Source organism: Denticeps clupeoides, chromosome 4, assembly GCF_900700375.1.
Source record: "Denticeps clupeoides chromosome 4, fDenClu1.1, whole genome shotgun sequence".
Lineage (NCBI taxonomy): Eukaryota > Metazoa > Chordata > Actinopteri > Clupeiformes > Denticipitidae > Denticeps > Denticeps clupeoides.
Window position 1 is genome coordinate 7,780,279 of NC_041710.1, and position 20,472 is coordinate 7,800,750.

At 41.6% G+C, this 20,472-nt stretch overlaps 1 protein-coding gene across 3 annotated transcripts in view; it reads left to right on the plus strand.

Moving 5' to 3' along the window:
• Nucleotides 1-20,472, plus strand: part of arhgap10 (Rho GTPase activating protein 10) — a 52,251-nt gene that overhangs the window by 992 nt on the left and 30,787 nt on the right. For 2 of the 3 annotated variants that reach the window (XM_028977495.1, XM_028977494.1), the window contains exons 2-3: nucleotides 17,796-17,891; nucleotides 18,027-18,088. In XM_028977495.1, coding sequence (XP_028833328.1) covers nucleotides 17,796-17,891; nucleotides 18,027-18,088 — 158 coding nt within the window. Of the gene's footprint in view, nucleotides 1-13,933; nucleotides 14,061-17,795; nucleotides 17,892-18,026; nucleotides 18,089-20,472 lie in introns of all 3 variants that reach the window. The other variant, XM_028977496.1, reaches the window with a different exon arrangement.

Here is a 20,472-nt window from a genome sequence, read left to right on the forward strand (position 1 = left end):
CCCTCCGTTCCGACTCGTGGCCTGAAAATAGACAAGAGTCTGAACCCCTGAACCCCGTGCACGGAGCGCTAAGTTTAGATCATGACCAAGTTTCGTTTGTGGCCGTGTCGTGTGTGTAAATAGGGCTGAACACAGCTTCAGATTGAAGAAATGAAGCCATTCTCACCTGGTTGTCTCGTTTTTTTGTGTGTGAGCTCCATAACGTCTGACAGACGATCCTGTTTTAGAGGGCCAGTGGTGTCCTAACAGTTAGGGAAGCGGTCCCGTAATCAGAGGGTGCCACTGAGGGCCGTCCCCACACACTGCTCCCCGGGCGCCTGTCATGGCTGCCCACTGCTCACCAAGGGTGATGGTTAAAAGCAGAGGACACATTTCATTGTGTCACCGTGTGCTGTGCTGCAGTGTATCACATAGACAATCACTTCACTTTCATAAGCCTTGGCATTTTAGAACACAGTACTCCGGAACCTTCTATATCAGCACCGATGTAATCAATTCAAAGGAGGGACAAACCAAAAAGGAAAAGGTTGTGGAATGTATGTGAACTTGCTGACTTCATCTGTGTGGGTGTGTCATTTAGGAGGCCTAGCTTACTGAGTAAGTCACAGGTTCAAACCCCACTGATGGGGCAGTGGTGGCCTAGCGGTTAATCAGAAAGTTGGCGGTTCGAATCCCGACCCGCCAAGGTACCACTGAGGTGCCACTGAGCAAAGCACCGTCCCCACACACTGCTCCCCGGGCGCCTGTCATGGCTGCCCACTGCTCACTTAGGGTGATGGGTTAAATGCAGAGGACAAATTTCACTGTGTGCACCATGTGCTGCGCTGCTGTGTATCACATGTGACAATCACTTCACTTACTTACTGCCATTGTGTCCCTGAGCAAGACACTTAACCCTGAGTGTCTCCAGGGGGACTGTCCCTGTATCTAGTGACTGTAAGTCGCTCTTGGTAAGGGCCTCTGATAAATGCGATGAATATTCATGTTGATTAGAAGATCACTTCAAGTCTGATGATGGTGACATTTGGGACAGCGGGAAAAGAAAGCGACCCTGTAATCAGAAGGTTGCAGGTTCGAATCCCGATCCACCAAGGTGCCACTGAGGTGCCACTGAACAAAGCACCGTCCCCACACACTGCTCCCCGGGCGCCTGTCATGGCTGCCCACTGCTCACCAAGGGTGATGGTTAAAAGCAGAGGACACATTTCGTTGTGTCACCGTGTGCAGTGCTGCAGTGTATCACAATGACAATCACTTCACCTTCACTGTTCACTCTTTTCTAGCCATGGAAAGAGAGGTGTCTTTTTGCCTGGTGATTCTTCTAAAAAAAACACAGTCCTCTTGTTCCACCCTTTTGAGGTATTTGCTTGAGGATCCAGAACGTGCTGTTTTGGGTGCCTGGCATAATGTTACAAAAAAATAGAATTTTTGGAAGTCACGGTTTGGCACTGTATGTTCTTGGTACTGTGGGGGGTAAAAGAAACCAAATGTAAATTGCTTATTATTTCCCTTTATTAAAGACTTGTTTACTGGACAAAGTATGGCTCTCAAATTAAAAGACGTATCTGTCAACACAGCTGCGACCTACTGATCCCGTAAAGATGGTCTCTTTTCCTGTTGTTACCGCGGGGACCGTTTTCTAAATGAAAACAGTGGTTTTCCACAGTTGCTGCTGTGGTCCCCATTCCTGTGCACACCTGTGAAAGGCACATCATTGCGGTATTTAGGGCATTCCAGGTCGCTCCGTAGCCCTGCCTGGCATGACTGTGCAGCGTTTTTTAATTTTTTTTTTTTTTTAATTTTGAGAAACTTAATAAAGGCTGCAGTTTAAGCTTTCCAAATGAACCTGTGCGACAGCCGTCCATGTGGTGACTATGCAGTACGACCTTTCCTGGTAGGCTAAGCTAGAACTCCTGCTTTTTCTCTGGCAGGTGAAGATTTAACCCTATTCAAATTATAATTTGTTTTATGACTAAAGGTTAAGCAGTCATACAAAGTTGAGTACAGTGATGTGCCTTAGTCAAACATTTACAAATATAAAGCCAATTATTCCTTTAAAAAAATCTGAATTTTGTCACAACGTCTAATTGGACAGTGATTGTATAGGAGTCAGTTGGAGGTGTGTCTGGATGTGTATGTTCTTCTAAATTGTCTACTATTGATGTTGTGAGAGATTTCTGATCTTTCTGCATGTTTGCTTGGCAGTGGGTGTGGTCTGAAATCGGTTTATAGTAGTGAAGAGAATGGGGGAAACAGTGGAGATGGGTCCTGCTGATAGGCTTCATAGACTAAGGTGATATTAGTGGGTAAGACACTTGCCTATGAAGCAGATTACAGGTCACTAGGGCCCTATGGAAAAGAACAATTGCAATATGACGAATCACATTTAATCACTGTTCAACAAAGTGCTTGGGCATTTTGTAAATCATTTACATGTAAATAATATGTGCATTTCATGCAAATAACTGTTTCACAATATTACATATTCTTGCACATATTCTAAAATAAAAGTGCTCCGCATTTGAAACCGTAATGTATCAATTGTAAAAATGTATGAAATAAATAAATAAACATTGGGAAGACCTGGAATGAATGAAAAAAATATCCCCTTAAACACTGATTTTTACATCAGTCTGGGCAAGGGGGTCTGGCAAATGCCGTGAATGTAAATGATTTGTTCACAGGAGCTGGATTGAATAGTACACTAGGGTGTGCGTCATGTTCAGACTCCCCTATGTTTCTGCCATTGGGCATGTCCAGAAGGTGCTGCATCATCTTAGTCCTCTTGTCTGTTTTATGTTTGTGTTTCACTGTGGGCTTGCAGAGGAGCTTTGGTTTGGCTGGAACAGAAGTTTCCTGCTAGCCTTCTTGACAGGCCGCCTTGGCTTCCGTGCCCTTGTTAACCTTATCACATGTTTGGGTGGGTCCCAGTAGCTTGAGGCAGAGACACTTTGGGTTTAACTTGCTTGCACTGTTGTGTATGGACAATTCCAAAATCAGTGTTCAATAAAAGCCTCAAGATCCATGTTGGATTCTTGTGTGTTGATTATTTTATTGCTGTGTTGAGCACAGCTTTTGCTATGTAAATAAAGTGCAGAATATGTGGTCTGGATGAAATAGGTGCATTTGCGTGAGTGTTTTTCCACTCTCACCAGTGGTGCCTGCTGCTCCTCTGCTCTGTAGCCCTGGGCCATGGAGAATTCGTACAGGACAGTCCTTGTTTCTGCAGGAAGTGCGTGAGTGTTCTCCTCATACAGAAAAATGGAAAGACATACATAAACAGTGCAGGAGCAGGATTTACAGAGGATATGCTGCCACTTCAGGCCACTTCCTGATGTGGGTCTGGGAATACCAGGAGCACCGAGCCTTTTGTTAACAACTCTGACCTTTTCCATTCACAAATGTCTCATTTTAAAGGCACTTTGGGCGTGTATAAGTAGACTGAAGAACTGCTTTCATTTCTAATACAAAATAAGAGATGTGCAATACTGGAACTATACCTTGGGTTCAGCAGATCCTGAACTTTTTTTGGTTCCAACATTAGAGATGTGAACCTTGAATATCATGAATCAATTAGATTAAGGTTTGTGTCATGATTCATTGTTTTAATCAACATTGTGATGTTGTGATCACAACTATTAATCATGATTATTCATTATTTTAAACAAACATTAAATGAACAAGGCTTTCAGTTCAAAATGAAACCTCAAATTAAAATATCTCATGAATAATAAAACCAAATTTACTCAATACAATGGACCAGCAAAAAATAAATAGCAATTGCAGAGTGCAATGATAAAGTGCAAACAAGAAAAAAAAACAGCCTATGCAGAAAAGGAACAGGAACATACTACAGGCCTACAGATTTTTGGTGATAAAAAACATCCTGTCAACATTTTCTGGCTTAAGAGATGACTGGCCGGGTCACTATGAAAATACTTTTTTCAATACAATTTTTTTTAATATTTAATATGAAAAATGAGCATGCTTATTTGGAAAAAATAATTTTAGACAGGGCAGGTCCATATACAGAGGCATTTATGTATAGATTTGTCAAGAACTATAGACAATGACCTGCACTATATAAAGGTGCCAGAACAACAGGTGTGCCTTTCCTATGGGGTGTGGGTTTGAAGACATGCTCTGGTCAGAAACATGAATAATGTTATTTGTTGCACACAAAATTTCATACAAGATGCTAAAATCTTAAAAATTTTGAGCATTGATTCTGCACTGAATCGATGTAGAATCGTCCACATTGTGATGCATCGATTATGATATTAATTTCAACCACCCTAACCAACATGAAATATTACACTTATTGCACAATGATGCACTCAAAGCTGCTAGATAAAAAAAAAAAAAGTCAAAAAATGTGCCATTTTCTGTTTTTCTGACTTTGTATAGGGTTTAATGCTTTCTAGCACTGTCAGAAACCATATTCGGGTACTGAATATAAAAAGCAAACAAATATAAATATAAAACCATTTTAAATACTGTGTGATTGTTTAAATACCAATAATTGTGAATTAAACTGCTCATGGATGTTTCATGTATGTAAAGTGAAGTGATTGTCACATGTGATACACAGCAGCACAGCACACAGTGCACACAGTGAAATTTGTCCTCTGCATTTAACCCATCACCCTGAGTGAGCAGTGGGCAGCCATGACCGGCGCCCGGGGAGCAGTGTGTGGGGACGGTGCTTTGCTCAGTGGTACCTTGGCGGATCGGGATTCGAACCGGCAACCTTCTGATTACGGGGCCGCTTCCTTAACCGCTAGGCCACCACTGCCCCATGTATCATGTATGTATGTCATTTATGTATCATAACTATGGTCAACATTTTCTCCAATAGCAATACTGCATCATTTCTGACTATGTATTTCTTCTGACCTCCTATTACGTGCCATTACATGCAAACATTGATATTAAAACCACGTTTAGAATCAGCTGATTTGTTTGCTGGAGTGACTGCTTGCACTTGTTTGCTTCTTTTCACTGTTTCTGATATGAGTTATTGACTGTAAGTGGTCGTCACATATGTTCTTACGAAAGAGTTGTTCTTCCGATTCATTAAAAACAGCTTGGGTATTGTGTAAGAGTGAAATTCCGTAATTTTCTGAGTGCATTGGTGTTCTAGCGAGCCAAGCCTGAATGTTGTGCATGCACGGAACCGATTGGGCAAGTGGTCCCACCTCAACAAGAAACACGTGTAGTGAGCTGTAGTTTGCTGCAGCGGCCAGAAATGCGACCAGAAGTCCGCATTTTCCGCATCACCAAAATCATAAGGCCCTACCTGAGTAGTTACCCTGATCATCTGATGTTTGTTCTCAATCAATCAGGTGCAGTGGTGGCCTAGCGGTTGAGGAAGTGGCCCCGTATCCGCCAAGGTGCCACTGAGGTGGAGTAAGCACCATCCCCACACACTGCTCCCCGGGCGCCTGTCATGGCTGCCCACTGCTCACCAAGGGCTATGGTTAAAAGCAGAGGACACATTTCATTGTGTCACCGTGTGCTGTGCTGCAGTGTATCACAATGACAATCACTTCACTTTCAATCAGGCAGCTCCCTCTAATGGTGATTCCATATGCAATATTGCATCTTAGCAATATTGCATTATAAATAAATAGACAAGTTAGCACTATTTATGTCTATTTAATTATAATCAGTAATTGTTGATGCATGGAAAAGGTATTATTCCTGACTTATTATTACTTAAAGGTCCCATGACATGCTGAAATTTTAAGCTTTCATAACTTTGCATCTGAAGTCTCTTTCTAAAATTCAGCCTTGGTGCAGAATTACACCCACTTTGTGCCAGTCCACAATGAGATTTCCCAAGGATGTTTCTGTGTCTATAGCTTTAAATGATAATGAGGAGGAGAGAGGCGGGGTCGGGTGGGGCCGGGGCCAGCGTGCGACCACGGTATTATGCGCTACTGTTTACAGTGTATAGCAATGGCTCATAGACATGCAGTCGTTCAGGCTTTCCAGTTTGACCCAGTATCTGATCCACATGATCCTGATCTAGCCAATGCAGGGCCACAGACAGGATAAGGGAAATCATATTAATATTAAAAATTCTCACCAAGTCATGTCATGGCACCTTTATTTTTTTCCAGAAGCAGTCCAGAAACTAGTTCAGTTCTTGAAGTAATTCACTAAGGAAAGTGGTTAAATAAGATTGGTCCAGTCTCTCTTTAAAAAATGTCTGTAAGTCATCCAGCATTGCAGAATTCTAACCAGGACAGATGGTAAAGGTTCAAATGTTGTTTAAATTTAGCATTTTCTCTCTTGTCTTCAGCCATGAAAGACATGCACAATGTTTCTCTGCTGATGTGTGTGTGGCTGCTTCAGTCTTTATAATCACGCCATTGCTTTTGCCAAAAAACATTCAAGCACTTCATTAAAAAGGCATTAGCAGAGACATGAGCTCATGAGTGCAGAGGAGAAATGAGAAGCGATGAAGATATGACTCACATCGTGATCTTGGTTCAGCTGTTGCTATGCCTGTAGGTTTTTGCTAGGCAACATGACTTCAGTCCTTCAGACTGAACTAATTACTCAACTACTACAACACCCAATGCTGTGTTTCATGTAGTATTTTGTTGGGGAAAAAACAAGTATTCACATTTTTTAGCACAAGCAGAATATAAAAAAAGTGTAAAAAAAAATAGCCATTTCTTAATATTTTAATGAACTATTATTTTGGGTTTAGATGTATGGTTTTAAACGATTTAATAATTTTGTGAATAAATTTATGCTTATGATATTGCAGCCTGCCTGTTTAATACAAATTCTCCCTCTTTACAAATGTTCTGAAACTTGTTAAAGATCATGCATATGGCCTAATTCATTGCATGATTTTATAAATGCTTTTTTTTTTGTACTTATGCACTGATATATTTTATACATTTTCTTTTTCTCCGTATATTTTTGTAAGAATGGGGGTGCATTAATCCGGGCCAAGCCTTACACTAATAAGTATTAACAATATGCTAGTTGCATAAGTGTACACACCCTTAAATTAAACTTTGCTGAAGCACCTATTGATTAAATCACAGCATTCAGTCTTCTTCTGTAAGAGTCCCTCAGCATGGCAGACGTTGAATTCCACAGCCCTCTTCAGGTGACCCTACTCATTTTCTGCTATATCATAATTCCCTCCACCTTGATTAAATGTGACAAAAGGTGACCATAGTAAATGCTCAAGAACAGAATGATAATCATTTGCAGTGATCATTAGACTTTTTTTGTGCTAGACTCAGTTGGAAGAGTAGAAATGTGTAACTGTAGATGTTAAATGCCAAGTGCCCTTTATGTTGAACCACTTTTGCAGGAATAAGCCTCTCCCAGCAGTACGTGGCAGGGCTGTGTGCGATGCTGGTGATAAGAGTGTGACGCAAGACAGCCGTTTCCATGAGGAAAAACACGAGGAAGGCTGAGAGCGAGAGAGCAGGGGCCTCACAAGAGGAAATTGGTGGCAGAAAGAGCTCAGGAGATTCTGCCCGCACAACTGGAAAAGATTATGCAACGTGAAGGTTTTGGGAAAGGGCCAGAGTATAACATCAGGCCTTAGGTGTGAGGTCACACACACATTCACACCCTCTAATCATGCAGTTTAACCCTTCTGGAGCACAATGAGGTTTCTTCAAAGGTGCTTACGGACCTTTTGGTTTTTTACTCTACAAGATGTGATGATATCCACAGTTCTTAGAATACAGTCTTGGGGGATTTTTAGCTCTTATTTGGGGGTGGATTCATCATAAGAGGAACCGTGAATGTGTTATGGGCAGGATGACTCATAAGGCCGTGTGTGTGTGTGTGTTTTGGTATGATGTGAATGGACAGTGGAGTGCTGTGTCAGGCCAACTGGGGAATGGGTAAAGTGAAGACATGATAAATCACATAAGTAAGCAGTTAGCCTTCATAAATTAGAGAAATGAAAAGAAGTTCACTGGCATTTAAGTGCATCGTTAGCCTAAATGTGTGGGATTGTTGGTGCATCTTGGTTGGTGCAAGTGAAATAACTCATTGTACACATTGCAGAAGTGACGTTGCTATACCAGCCGCTGGCTTAATACACAGCTTGGGAAAAAAGGCCCTGATCATTACATAATCATAAGAACTGAGGTGTGGCATTTGGATAAAACTCTGTGAGAAGTAATAAACCCCCTGCAATAATAAATAAGGATTTTTTTTTTAATCACTTGACATGGAAGAACAGGAGTTAGGCCCAAAGTTTTATATATGTTTTATATGCCGTGTTATATGTTTTATATACGTGTTCTGGACTACAGTCTTCGGCCCTGGAACCGCCATTCTGCCCTGCATTACAGCTGTAATCGGGCCTAAGCCCAACAGAATCCCATTCGACCTGAAAAGTACAGCTTTTTAAAAGCCTGGCTTTCTTTGCACACGCTGCAAGCGCTAGACTAAGAGGGAACGGAAATATGTGGGGAAATTAGCTGGTTTAAAACAATAGCCTCCTATTCACCTCCTCTGCATCTATTTTCGCACCCCTCACGCGATAATTAAAATGAATCACCTGATGATTGTGGCCGAAATTAGCAAATCAAATGATCATTTCAATAAAAAAAATGTTTACAACATACAAAACACTTTTACCAACCACTGAAACAAATTCACAAGCACCAAATCATATGGAAAGGATAGGTACCATAGACTAGGAGTTCGTGTTTGCTGACCACGCATTTCCGACCCGAGCTGACCAGAGCCTAACCAAAATGATAGAAAATGAGCCAAAACCCAGCAAAGATTTACAACTGTATCCTGCGTTCCCCAACTCCGGTCTGGAACACGAATAGAACCGCGCGGGTGAAGGGCAACAGGAAAAATGGAGAGAAGTAGTTTTTCATCTTTTTGTGAAGGTTTGCCTTTAAAGGGCTTTAAGAGAGTGTGCATGCCTGGACTTTATTAGGACCATTGTGTGTGTGTGTGTGTGTTTTCCCTCCACTGTTTCTCACCAGCTGTTTTGCTAAACCATATCTGGGCAGGTCTCCCATCTTGCTGCCTCATATGGTTTTATTATTTAGAGGTACCTACAAACCTTATCTTGGTTGTAAGTAGGAGATAGATCTGAAGTCTACAATGAATTTGTATTCTGTGTTTTCCCTTTCCTTGGACGTTTGCCACGCTTCTCAATATAATATCACATATTAGTAATGGAAGACTTAGAGAATAGAACAGTAGGTCATTCCATATTAGTCTCAGATTCTAATTAAAAGTAATCAGACACCAAATAACCTAAATATTATTTCGGAAAATATAATTTTTTCCCTGTTATTACAAATGTGTATGCTCTAATCATATTCATTACTGTAAAAGTGGGCCGTGCCTGTGTGTGTGTAAATGGTGTGTGATGTTAAGACATATTACGATTATACATACAGCAATAATGTAATGCACAAAAGTATGATGACAATTATTTCGCATATTCACCGATTTCACAATTTAACAGTATAGGTTCCTATTGACTTATAGTACTAGCAATAAAACAGTGTAATAACATAATGAAAATAATAATATTCTGAAAATGTGTTGCTTTTCAACTATTCATATATTTGCAAGATAATATTACAATGTAATATGTGTGCAAAATAGTGTAAAATAATGCAAAACATGCTGCAATAAGCATCTACTTCTGTATGTATTATAAGTCTTCAAATAAAAATAATAAATGATTTTTTCACAAGCATATGCATATAAATCTTCAATCAAATGTCTCGAATTTTTATCACAAAAACAAGTCTGTTCACTGCTTCAGCCATGGAAGATGCTAGGGTGACCAGACATCCTCTTCTGTCAAAATACTTCATTTATGACAATAAATGTAATTTTAAAAAGTGCAGTCATAGTTTATAAAACATATTCAAATTCTATGTTTTTGTGTTGGTGTCTTTCTTTTCACACTTTAGGCTTTTACCCATGAACTGGTTTATCTCTGCAGGTCACTAACCATATATCGAACCATCAATAACAATCTTTTCTGTTTTTTTTTTTTTTTTTTTTTTTTTTTTTTTTTACTTCAGTAGGGTTTGTTTTTGCTGACAATGATTTATATGTTTCCATGCAAGTAAACCAGAGAAGTGAGATCTGATCACAGGGGGTCACCTGAGATCCGCTGCCTGCATAGCTGTTTTCACCTGTTCAGCTGTTTAGTCCCAGATACTATGCATTTGGGTGCAAGTGCTTTATTGAAGTTCTGTCAAGCGGGAGAGGAGTGTTGGCAATTTTGGTGACTGAGCTTTGGCGAGTGACAGGCCCATGTATGTGTGTAGGCGTGAATTGTGTGGATTGCAAGGCAGAAAGAGAGGTGTGTTGCAGGTTACAGCCTGCCTAAGACACTGTCTGATTTTGCCTTGTTCTGCTACTTGTGGCCTCGTTCAGCAGGACACCCCCACCCCACCCCACCCTACCCACACCCACACCCACAAATAGTACAGCTCTTGTCCAGCTTTTAAAAGCGGTTCTTGTAAATGCCTGCATAAGCACTATGTGCTTATCTCTGGACTGTCATTTGAACTTCAGACCTAATTAAAGTAAAGGTGCAGCCTGGTAGAGTCTTGAGTGTAGTGTGTCAGTGTTTGTTCAGAAAAGTGATGACATTTCACTTAATTGTTTCAATTCATAGGAAAGGAATTTGCACGCCGGCTTGACTATTGCACTCCTGAATTCTTTCCTGTTCATACTGGCCACTTTTTAAAACCTGTTTGTGAGGGTCCTGCTCATGTAAAATCCTGCTTAATTTGGTGTGATTATTTTGTTCATTCTTTATTAGGGTTGGTGTTTAGCCATGTGTCTGGAAATTATTAACGCCACTATAATATTACTATTATTACATGCCTCTTAAAAACTAAAATCGAATCATGATTTATTTGAAACATATTTGTGATTTATTCACTATGTTATTTGTATTAAAAACTGTAGCATAACTTTACATATGAAATATGAACCACAGCGATGCTGCAGCCATCTTTAGGCGCTTTGCTGTGAAACCCATTATTTTCTATGGCAAGAGGACCATGCAAGCCAAGCGTCAAATCGGGCACTGTTTGGTCTTCCCCTTCAAAACACACTCACACAAAGTGGGAATGGAGTAAGCTGATATTATCAGCATCTGAATGTCCAGTGATCCACAACACGACATTATCATCTTACCAGGGGTTTAGAAAACCACGCCCATGGCAAGCGGGAAAGGTAAATCCAACGCTCTAGTCTCTCACTCACTGACTGTCTCCAGCCGACCCAGCATGTTTGCGAATGCTTCATGCCACAGCAACCCTGACTATTAACCGATGGAGCAGAGTCTGTGGGTGCAAATGTTTTTTTTTTACATATACATATATATATCATTCAGCCCTACTTAACATTTTTTTAAATGATTGCTTCTGAAAGCAAGGATTTCATGATAGAGAGAAAGAGAGTGTGTGTGTGTTTGTCTGGTTTTACAGTGCACTTGGACTGGCCGGACTTGAAGGAGAACCGCCAGAGGGTTGCTCAGGGTCGTAATATCTTTATTTTTGATCTTACTAGCTCTGTTACATTTTTACTAAAGACATTGAAACTGGAAAAGCTTTTGCAAAGGACCTGAAGCAGGATTCACTGGCACCTCAAAATGAGAGCTCAAGACCCTGATACTGTAGTTACGCTAAAGCCTGTAATTTAATGCACATTTAAATGCTGCGCCTTGCAATCTCCAGCCTACAGTCTGAACATTACAGGCTTTACCTTGATAGTTAAGAAAGAGATGAAGGAGACAAAGCATGAAGGACCTGCTAAGATTCTGACATGTCCTTACACTGGTTTATTGATTTGCATTTTCGATTTGTGCAGTCATATTTGACAGTAGTTAAATAGCAAGTCAGCTCTGTAGTATATTTTTGGAGGTGTGTACCTGATCATCTTCTGTGGTTGGGTTTTTTGCAGGATCAGTAGGGTCGTGGGCAGCTCACATGACTGGGCTTTTGCTATGGGGTTAATCCACCTCACACCGGCCTTCAGTGGGCATCAGCTGCCACACAGCAGAGCTAAGCTGCTTGCCTGCCAAAGTGAAAATTAGGGCACACAGACCATGGCTTTTCACAGTGCCACATGTTATAAAATACCTCAAATGAAACATGGGTACATGTTGGCATCGGTGTCCCTCTGGCCTGGATGATCTGTTCTTGGCACAGGGAACCACTGAATGGGATGAACTCTCTCCGGTTGCAAAGACAAGCACAGTTGTGGGCAGCCATGACAGGCGCCCGGGGAGCAGTGTGTGGGGACGGTGCTTTGCTCAGTGGCACCTCAGATTCACTTGGCAAGTTTGGGAATCGAGCCGGCAACCTTCCGATTATGGGTCAGTTTCCTCACCCCGTAGGCCCCTGCTGCCCCAAATATAATATCATATATTCCTCACATAATTTACTTTAGCTCGACATTGGTTATCATGACAACTAATTACTAAGAAATGTTAATAGCATTAGGTATTTATGTAAATCCGGAGGGGGCAGCACTGTGGTGACATGACCGTGACCTTGAGTAAGCGTTTATGGAAATAGTGAGTGAGTAAACCCTGAAGATGCCTGACACTAGCTTAAAAAAATTAAATGGGCTGCATTTAGCACCAGCTCAAAAACAGTGCCTTAAATTTGAAACCACTATCCACAATTGAATAGTTATTTAAAATTGTTGCTTTATGTAGTGGGAACTTTGACATTTTAATCACAATGATGGCTGTCAAAACACATTATTTAGAGCCAGAACATCATACTGCTCTGACCAGCTGCTGTGTTGCTTGTATTTTTGCAGATATTTGATTATCTGCTAAATATATTCATAATATAAATAAATAAATAAACAAATATGGGTCTTATGGCAGTGGTGGCCTAGCGGCCCCGTAATCAGAAGGTTGCTGGTTCGAATACCGATCCGCCACTGCCCACTGCTCACTAAGGGTGATATGTTAAAAGCAGAGGACACATTTCGTTGTGTCACCGTGTGCTGTGCTGCAGAGTTTCACAATGCCAATCACTTCACTTTCATTTTACATTTAGGGACGCACCAATATCAGATTTTTTTTCTATATCAGAAATATAGAGTAGTGAGTACAGAATTTGTGGCAGAGTACAGTTACAAATTTTCACAATGGACATGGATAGTGAGAATGGACATTTTAAAGTGTCTTTTTTTTTTTATATTCTATTGTATTCATTCAGTTCCAATCTAATTTACCCTTGATTCCTACACCATCTGAAACGTTGCATCCCATAAATGTTCTCCATTGCTTCACATGATGTTTTCAACAAGAGTTAAGTTCACCCCTGTGCATCGCGAAACTCTAACCCAGAGCGGCACTGTACTCAAACCAGGCCGCCACAGTCACTATCGGCACTACTTTTTAATTTTAATTTCTATGCCACTGCCTGAAAATCACCAAGCAATGTCATTATGATATAATCCATTATGTTCTACACCGCATCGATGCAGAATAGTCCACATTTGCATTGCATTGCATTGGTTATCAGATTAATTTTAACATCCCTAACTAGCTGAAGTGCGTGAGGTGTCACAAAGGAACACTACAAACAGTTATGGCAGCCAGAGAGAAACTCTTTACCCATTTATGGTGACACAAGTCAGCTCCCTCATCCACAGAGTTGAAGTACTGCTATATCGTTGCCATTTTTCCACACAAACTAAGGCTAAGCATCACCCTTAATGACAGATGACCTCAGTTTTAAGTACCAAGGAGTTTCAAATAGTAACAGAACTGAGCAAAAACCCGATATATGTAACGGTGCATCCCTATGATCCCCAAGATTCTTGTTCTTTGCACTATTGCTCTACAATAATACAGGTCCTGGCTGTCCCACAAGAGTTTCCAATGACCAGCGGCTTCCTGTTTTCACTCCCTCTTCTGCAGAGCTTTCCATTGGTACAACTACATGTCCGACACTATTACTGAGGCTGCTGTCCATGCATGTGACCCCTGCTGGGACACGGAAATGTTGCTTCAATCATCAGCTGCCGCAGGAACTGGAAACAATAATGTAATGTACACTACTGGTCAAAAGTTTATGTACACACCAATTTTTTCTACATTTTGTCTTGAAATTCAAGCACTCAAAAATCATGGAAACCGAAATTTGTAAACTGTTTGAATTGTCAAAATAGCCGCTTGAACACACCCATGACATTCTTTTTACAGTGGAAATCAAATATTTTTGGAAAAGTTCTTCCCTAATGCTGTTCCAGAAGAAGTTCCCATAAAAGTGTGGCATGCGTAGGTTGCTGTCCTGTCCAGTTAATCCCAAACCAGCTTGTTGGGGTTTAAGTCTGGAGACTGCGCTGGCCGCTCGGTGTTTTCAGCTCACCATCTTGTTGTTTTTGTTTTTGTTTCGTAAGGTATTTCTGGCATAGCTTGGACATTATTTTACTGTAGGATGAACCCCTGACCAACTCTGCACATTGACTACCAGAGGAAGCATTTTATTTCAGGGAACCTGTCCCATCTGTACAAGTCAATTGTTCTTCTCCCTACATGTTTGACAAGTGATAGTTGATGTCACACACTGAGGAACCATTCTTTTGCCTTCTCTACGGTGTACAAAAATCTTTAATTTCGATTTATCAGTCCATAATACCATCTTCCAGTTGTCAATAGCTGCTTTTTAAAGTTAAAAGTGAAGTGATTGTCACTTGTGATACACAGCAGCACAGCACATGGTGCCCACAGTGAAATTTGTCCTCGGCTTTTAACCCATCACCCTTAGTGAGCAGTGGGCAGCCATGACCGGCGCCTGGGAAGCAGTGTGTGGGGACAGTGCTTTGCTCAGTGGCACCTTGGTGGATCGGGATTTGAACGGGCAACCTTCTGATTACGGGGCGCTTCCTTAACCGCTAGGCCACCACTGCCCCAGTAAAACAATCGTGGCCAGTACGGGTGCTGTCCAGTACACCGTGCTGTCTGCAGTACAATGCTGTTTATATAATGCTCACCACAGTGGTACCACGGTATGCTTCAACACTTGCTTGAATGAAAAACTGGGAAAAAGTGGACCGGTTTAAAACTTTTTACAGATAGCGTAAACCCATATCATGTCAGCTGTACTGGCAAAACAAAATTAGTTGCTCAACCCCATCCATGATCCGGTCCAGCAGTGGCTACTCATGTTTGTTTCATGTTGGTCCTGTCTTATTATGTTTCCTGATTGTTTTCACCTGTGTGTGATTGTATAAAGCTGCCCTGTTCATGTCTGTTTGCCATCGGGTCATTGTTACGTGATGTTTCCCTGGTATTGTTCACCATGCATTAAACCCCTGTTTCATGACGTCGTGCGTATGTGTCCTTCTTCCTCGCCATGTCCAGCCATCGTTTTAGATCTACTGTCTCGTCATGTCAAACCAGCGTGACAGAATGACCCGACTGGATTTGGACACCACCTCAATGAGATCCAAGGATGCCACCATCCTTCGCCATTGTTGGCCTCATGTTCAGCAGGGTCCGACGCACCCGATGGGTTTTCCGGACAGCTGAGGACACCTTCCCCATAGTCCCATTCAGCAGGGCATGCCAGCAACTGACCAGAGCGCCAGGCGCCTGTGGACGGCGGACAGGGTGCCGGTCCCCCATGGGTCTGAAGCTGTCGCCACAGGACTTCCACCACTCGTCCATCTTGAATGCTGGTCTGGCAGGGGTTACTCTGGATCAGGGATCCGTGACGCAGATTTAATGTTATTTACAGAAATGTACAGCTATTGGTTGTCTTCTCACAGTAGGGTACTGGGTAACACCTTGCATTAAAATAGCCAGCAGTGTGCCTGTCAGGTGGTCAGTATTAAAAGTGCTGACTTATTCATTCCACTGAATGTATTATTTTGAAAAGACAGCCCTATGCAATTTATCTGCACACATTCATTTTGCTAGATGAATGCAGTCTGTTATGAAAACATTTAATTCTGTTCACAACCTTGGTATTTAGGACTTAAATGGCTCTTGAGCCACACCCTGTCCTCTGCCCTTATGTGCAAACACTGTGAGCATGGAATAGTGATATAGTCTGCTGTTGGCACACCAACTCATGTGACTAAGGCCCTGTATTTTGTGTAAATAAAGACTGGTGAAGGTTACTTTGGTGCCTGCAAGGTGGAGTAATGTGTGTGTGTTTGTGTGTGTGTGTGTGTGTGTGTATGTACCCTGCGGTAGGCAGCCTCCCAACCTAGTTGAGTCCCTTCCCTGCTCCCAGTGTCCTGGGATCCATGACAGCTATGACCCGGGGTAGGACTAAGCAGTCATGGAAAGTTGTATGATAGGAACTCTAACACTCAAACATTTAAAATTATTCATGATGTTTATCCACTTTTAAGTGAAAAATTCTGTTGCCTAAATGTCTTTTTAAAAAGCCTTACTAGACACAACATTGGCACTGTTGTCTGCTTTCCATGCTCATATTTTGCGTTTGCACCTTCTTAAGAACACACTTCAACCTCTTCTGGGAGAACCTGATACACCAAACAGCAACTACCATCTGTCTGCTGCTTACGCACACACTATTCCCCTTCCCTCTATCACAAATAGAATCAACCTCATTCAACAGGATGCAGCATGGTTCATTCATGGAGCCTGCAGGATGTTTGCGTGTGCGTGTGCTTTTTTTCACCGTTGTGCTTGTCTCTTAAAGAACTGCACTTGAGACTTTGCAGGCCACGTTATGACATTTTGAATGTAAATTTGTCTCTGCGCTGTTAGTGCTCTGTTCTGTTTCAGTTTGGCTGGCACATTAGTTGTGTGTGAGCGTGTATGAAATAAATAATTTAATAGCGATTGTGTAGTTTTGCCTCCAAAGAAATAAATTGTACAATGGAATTTTGTGAGTAATGCAGTAGATCTGACAAAGACCTGCAGGTTTTATAATTAAAAGCTGTATTGCAAGTTTGCATAAATAAATACTCAGCCTTGGTGATGAAACTTTGCTTTTTTCCCTTAATGGTATAATCTACCAAATGAAGTGTCAGTGATATTGAGGGCTGGACTCCACTGAAGCTATGATGTGGTATCTGGGAGGAGTCGGCCAGTAGCAGAATCAAAGTTTTGAAGTGTTGCCTCCATGGAGTTTTTTGCTGTACTGTGCCTTCTGACACCTCTCCAACATGACCATGACCAAAGTTTCAGCACTTTGGTGCAGTAGCTCCTCTTGTAGGATCAGACCAGACAGGGGCGCTTCCCACACACATCGCTGAACATTGGCTCAATATGGACCTTGTAAAAAAGTCACTCGGATTCTTACTCCTGCTTCCAACAAAAAACATCTGCTCTGACACCCATTCCTCGCTTCACTCTGGGCTGGAAGGGTGTCCCTTTCAACAGTAGGGCCTGTCAAATCCCATTGAGACAAACTGTCTGTGATTTTGTGCTGAATAAGAAAAAGAAAGTAGCTGTTGCTGCTCCTCATCTCCTGCCCAATTTTTCCTCCCTAAGATGGACATGTGCCACTGTAACTGGAAATCCAGTCAGTTGTTATTTTATTGAATTCTTTACTTACTTACAGGAAGCACTACATTTACATTTACAGCATTTATCAGACGCCCTTATCCAGAGCGACTTACAATCAGTAGTTACAGGCACAGTCCCCCTGGAGCAATTTAGACTTAAGTGTCTTGCTCAGGGACACAATGGTAGTAAGTGGGATTCGAACTCGGGTCTTCTGGTTCATAGGCGAGTGTGTTACCCACTAGGCTACTACCACCACTAAGCACTAACCTGCAGTCGCCCCTTTGTGTTTCAGAGTTGGCCATGGCTCAGCGGAAGTTTGCTCAGTGTCTTGGAGAGTTTCAGTTTGAGTACATTGGAGATGCCAAGACAGACGATGAACGCTGCATTGGTAAGTGTGGACATTTTCCTCTGTAAGTAGATTAGATGTTTTCTCTAACGGTGTGTCTGTGTGTGTGTGTGTGTGTGTGTGTGTGTGTGTGTGTGTGTGTGTGTGTGTGTGTGCATGCATGTGGTGACATGTCAGATGAGTCTTTGCAGGAATTCTCATCCTTCCTTCGGAATCTGGAGGACCAGCGAGAGCTTATGGTGAGAAACTGGTCTGGGCAGACCTTCTGAATTTATACACACACTCACACTCAAAGTGCTTCTAGTGCAGCCTGCCCATGTTGTCATTTTTTTGTTGTAGACATGTGACATTTATTCCTCTAAAAACCATTTAGGTTTATCTTTGTTCTTTGTTACTTCCTTTCTGCCAAATAGAACTACGTCTAATAAAACCCCAAAAGGTCAAATATCCCTAATGTGTGTATACATGTTCTTGTGATGGTGATTCCTTTGGTCCATGTGGCTCTGCATTCACAACACACTGTTGAGCTGTTACCTCAGGAAGTGGTAGTTTGTTTTTCTTCAACATTTCACACAGCCCGGTGAAATTCAGACTTTATTGATCCTGAGATTGTGCTGTCTGATTAACAGTAGACTGGCTGTATTTACGTTATAGTGGCGTTATTTTGGGAGGTTATTCTTTTAATGCCATTGGGGTAAATATGTACTAGCCTTATAACTAGTCATTGTTGGATTTTGTTTTTCTACTTGCAAGATCATTTAAGTGGATCTTGTAGAATGATATGCCCTGCAGATGGCCGAATTCTGGCCACATTCTCAATTTTTGTTTGACTGGTTTGAAATTCAGGTCCAGCAATACTCGATGCTCTTCAGTTGTCAAACCAGCATTCCCGGTCTGCACTGGTTCTTTGCTATGCTCTTTCAGGTGTTGTCCTGCGGGGCCACAGTGCTGCACAATTTCTTAGGTGTTTCCCCACATGTAGCAGCGGCTCTGATGATTGTGGCACAGTGCTGAATGTGCTGCGGTGGAAACCAGAGTCAGTCATTTTCACTTCTAGCTAGTGATCACCTCAGCAAAACTGCAGAATGCGGTTCGTTTAGGTTGAGATTCAGGCACACTTCAGTTAAAAATGACCAACTCTAATCTAATCTATTAACTGGTTGTGTTTAATTAAATGCTATATCCAATCAATGGACTATGCATAAGCTATGTGTCAGTATTGGAGAAGCATTTTTTAAGTTTCAGGTCTGTGGAGTATTTAGGAGCAGGGTTCTCATGGGTTAGGGAATTTCTGGAATACTAGGAAATTTGAATAAATGCATTTCCCAACACCAAAAGACAGGGAATTTGAGCATTTGGGTCCCAAGTCTGGGAATTATCAGGGAATTTTGTTAATAGCATATAGTCATGAGTATTTATAGTCGTGGCCAAAAGTTTTGAGAGAGACACAAATACAGTTTGCTGCTTCCATTTTTATTATGGCAATTTGCATATACTTCAGAATGTTATGAAGAGTGATCAGATGAATTGCAAAGTCAATCTTTGGCATGAAAATTAACTTAATCCCCCCAAAAACAGCCCTGCCACAGAAGGAGCTGCTGAGATTATTTCAGTGATCCAATTGAGAGGGTTGACACAAGGCTGGAGATTATTCTGTCATTCTGGTTGAGTTTGAATAGCAGACTGGATGCTTAAAAGGAGAGTAATGCTTGAATTAATTGTTTTTCCTTTGTTAACCTTGGTCATCATTGCATTGCATAAAAAGGGCTTCACAGGCAAAGATATTGCTGCTAGTAAGACTGCGCCTAAAACCAACCTTTTATCAGATCATCAAAAACATCAAGGAGAGACGTGTTGTGAAGAAGGCTTCAATGTGTCCAAGAAAGTCCAGCAAGCTCTAGGACCGTCTCCTAAACGTGATTCAGCTCCATGATCAGGACACTTTCCAGACCTTAATCCAATTGAGTCAATGCAACTTGTGGTCAATCCTCATTATGACAAACTCCAAGCACTGATTTATGAAGCAATGGGTTGCCATCAGACGGGATTTGGCCCAAAAGTTGATTGACAGCATGACAGTTCTTTGGGGGGAAAAAAGGGGCTAACACTGCAAATATTGACTCTTTGCATAAACATATAATGCTTGTATTTATACTTCAGTACACCACAGAAACAAATGACAAAAAGATCTAAGCAGCAAGCGTTGCGAAAAACAGTTTTTGTGTAATTCTCAAAACCTTGATCAAAAGGTTGTTTGTTTTGATCAAAACCTCTCCCACTATAAAAATTATAGAAGGCAAAATCTGTGTGGCTGTGTATGCTAATTTACACAGATGGAGTTACAAGGTTAGTCCACCAGTGTAGCCAGCATCACGTCATGGGTTGTTTTTGCACTGAGGCCACGAGCCAGCCCCACCTGTGCACGGCATTAAGCAGAGTCATGACACCACTGCTTACAGAGCAGAAACATGCAGGTCCTGACATGTCTTAGAGTGAGAGGAGGGCATGTGGTTTGTATAACCAACCTTCTCTATGAATGAATATAAATGTTGTTGTCAGGTCACCCTCTCAGATTACAGTAGTATGTGTTTTACTGTTTGGCTTTTTGTGTTTTGCCATTATA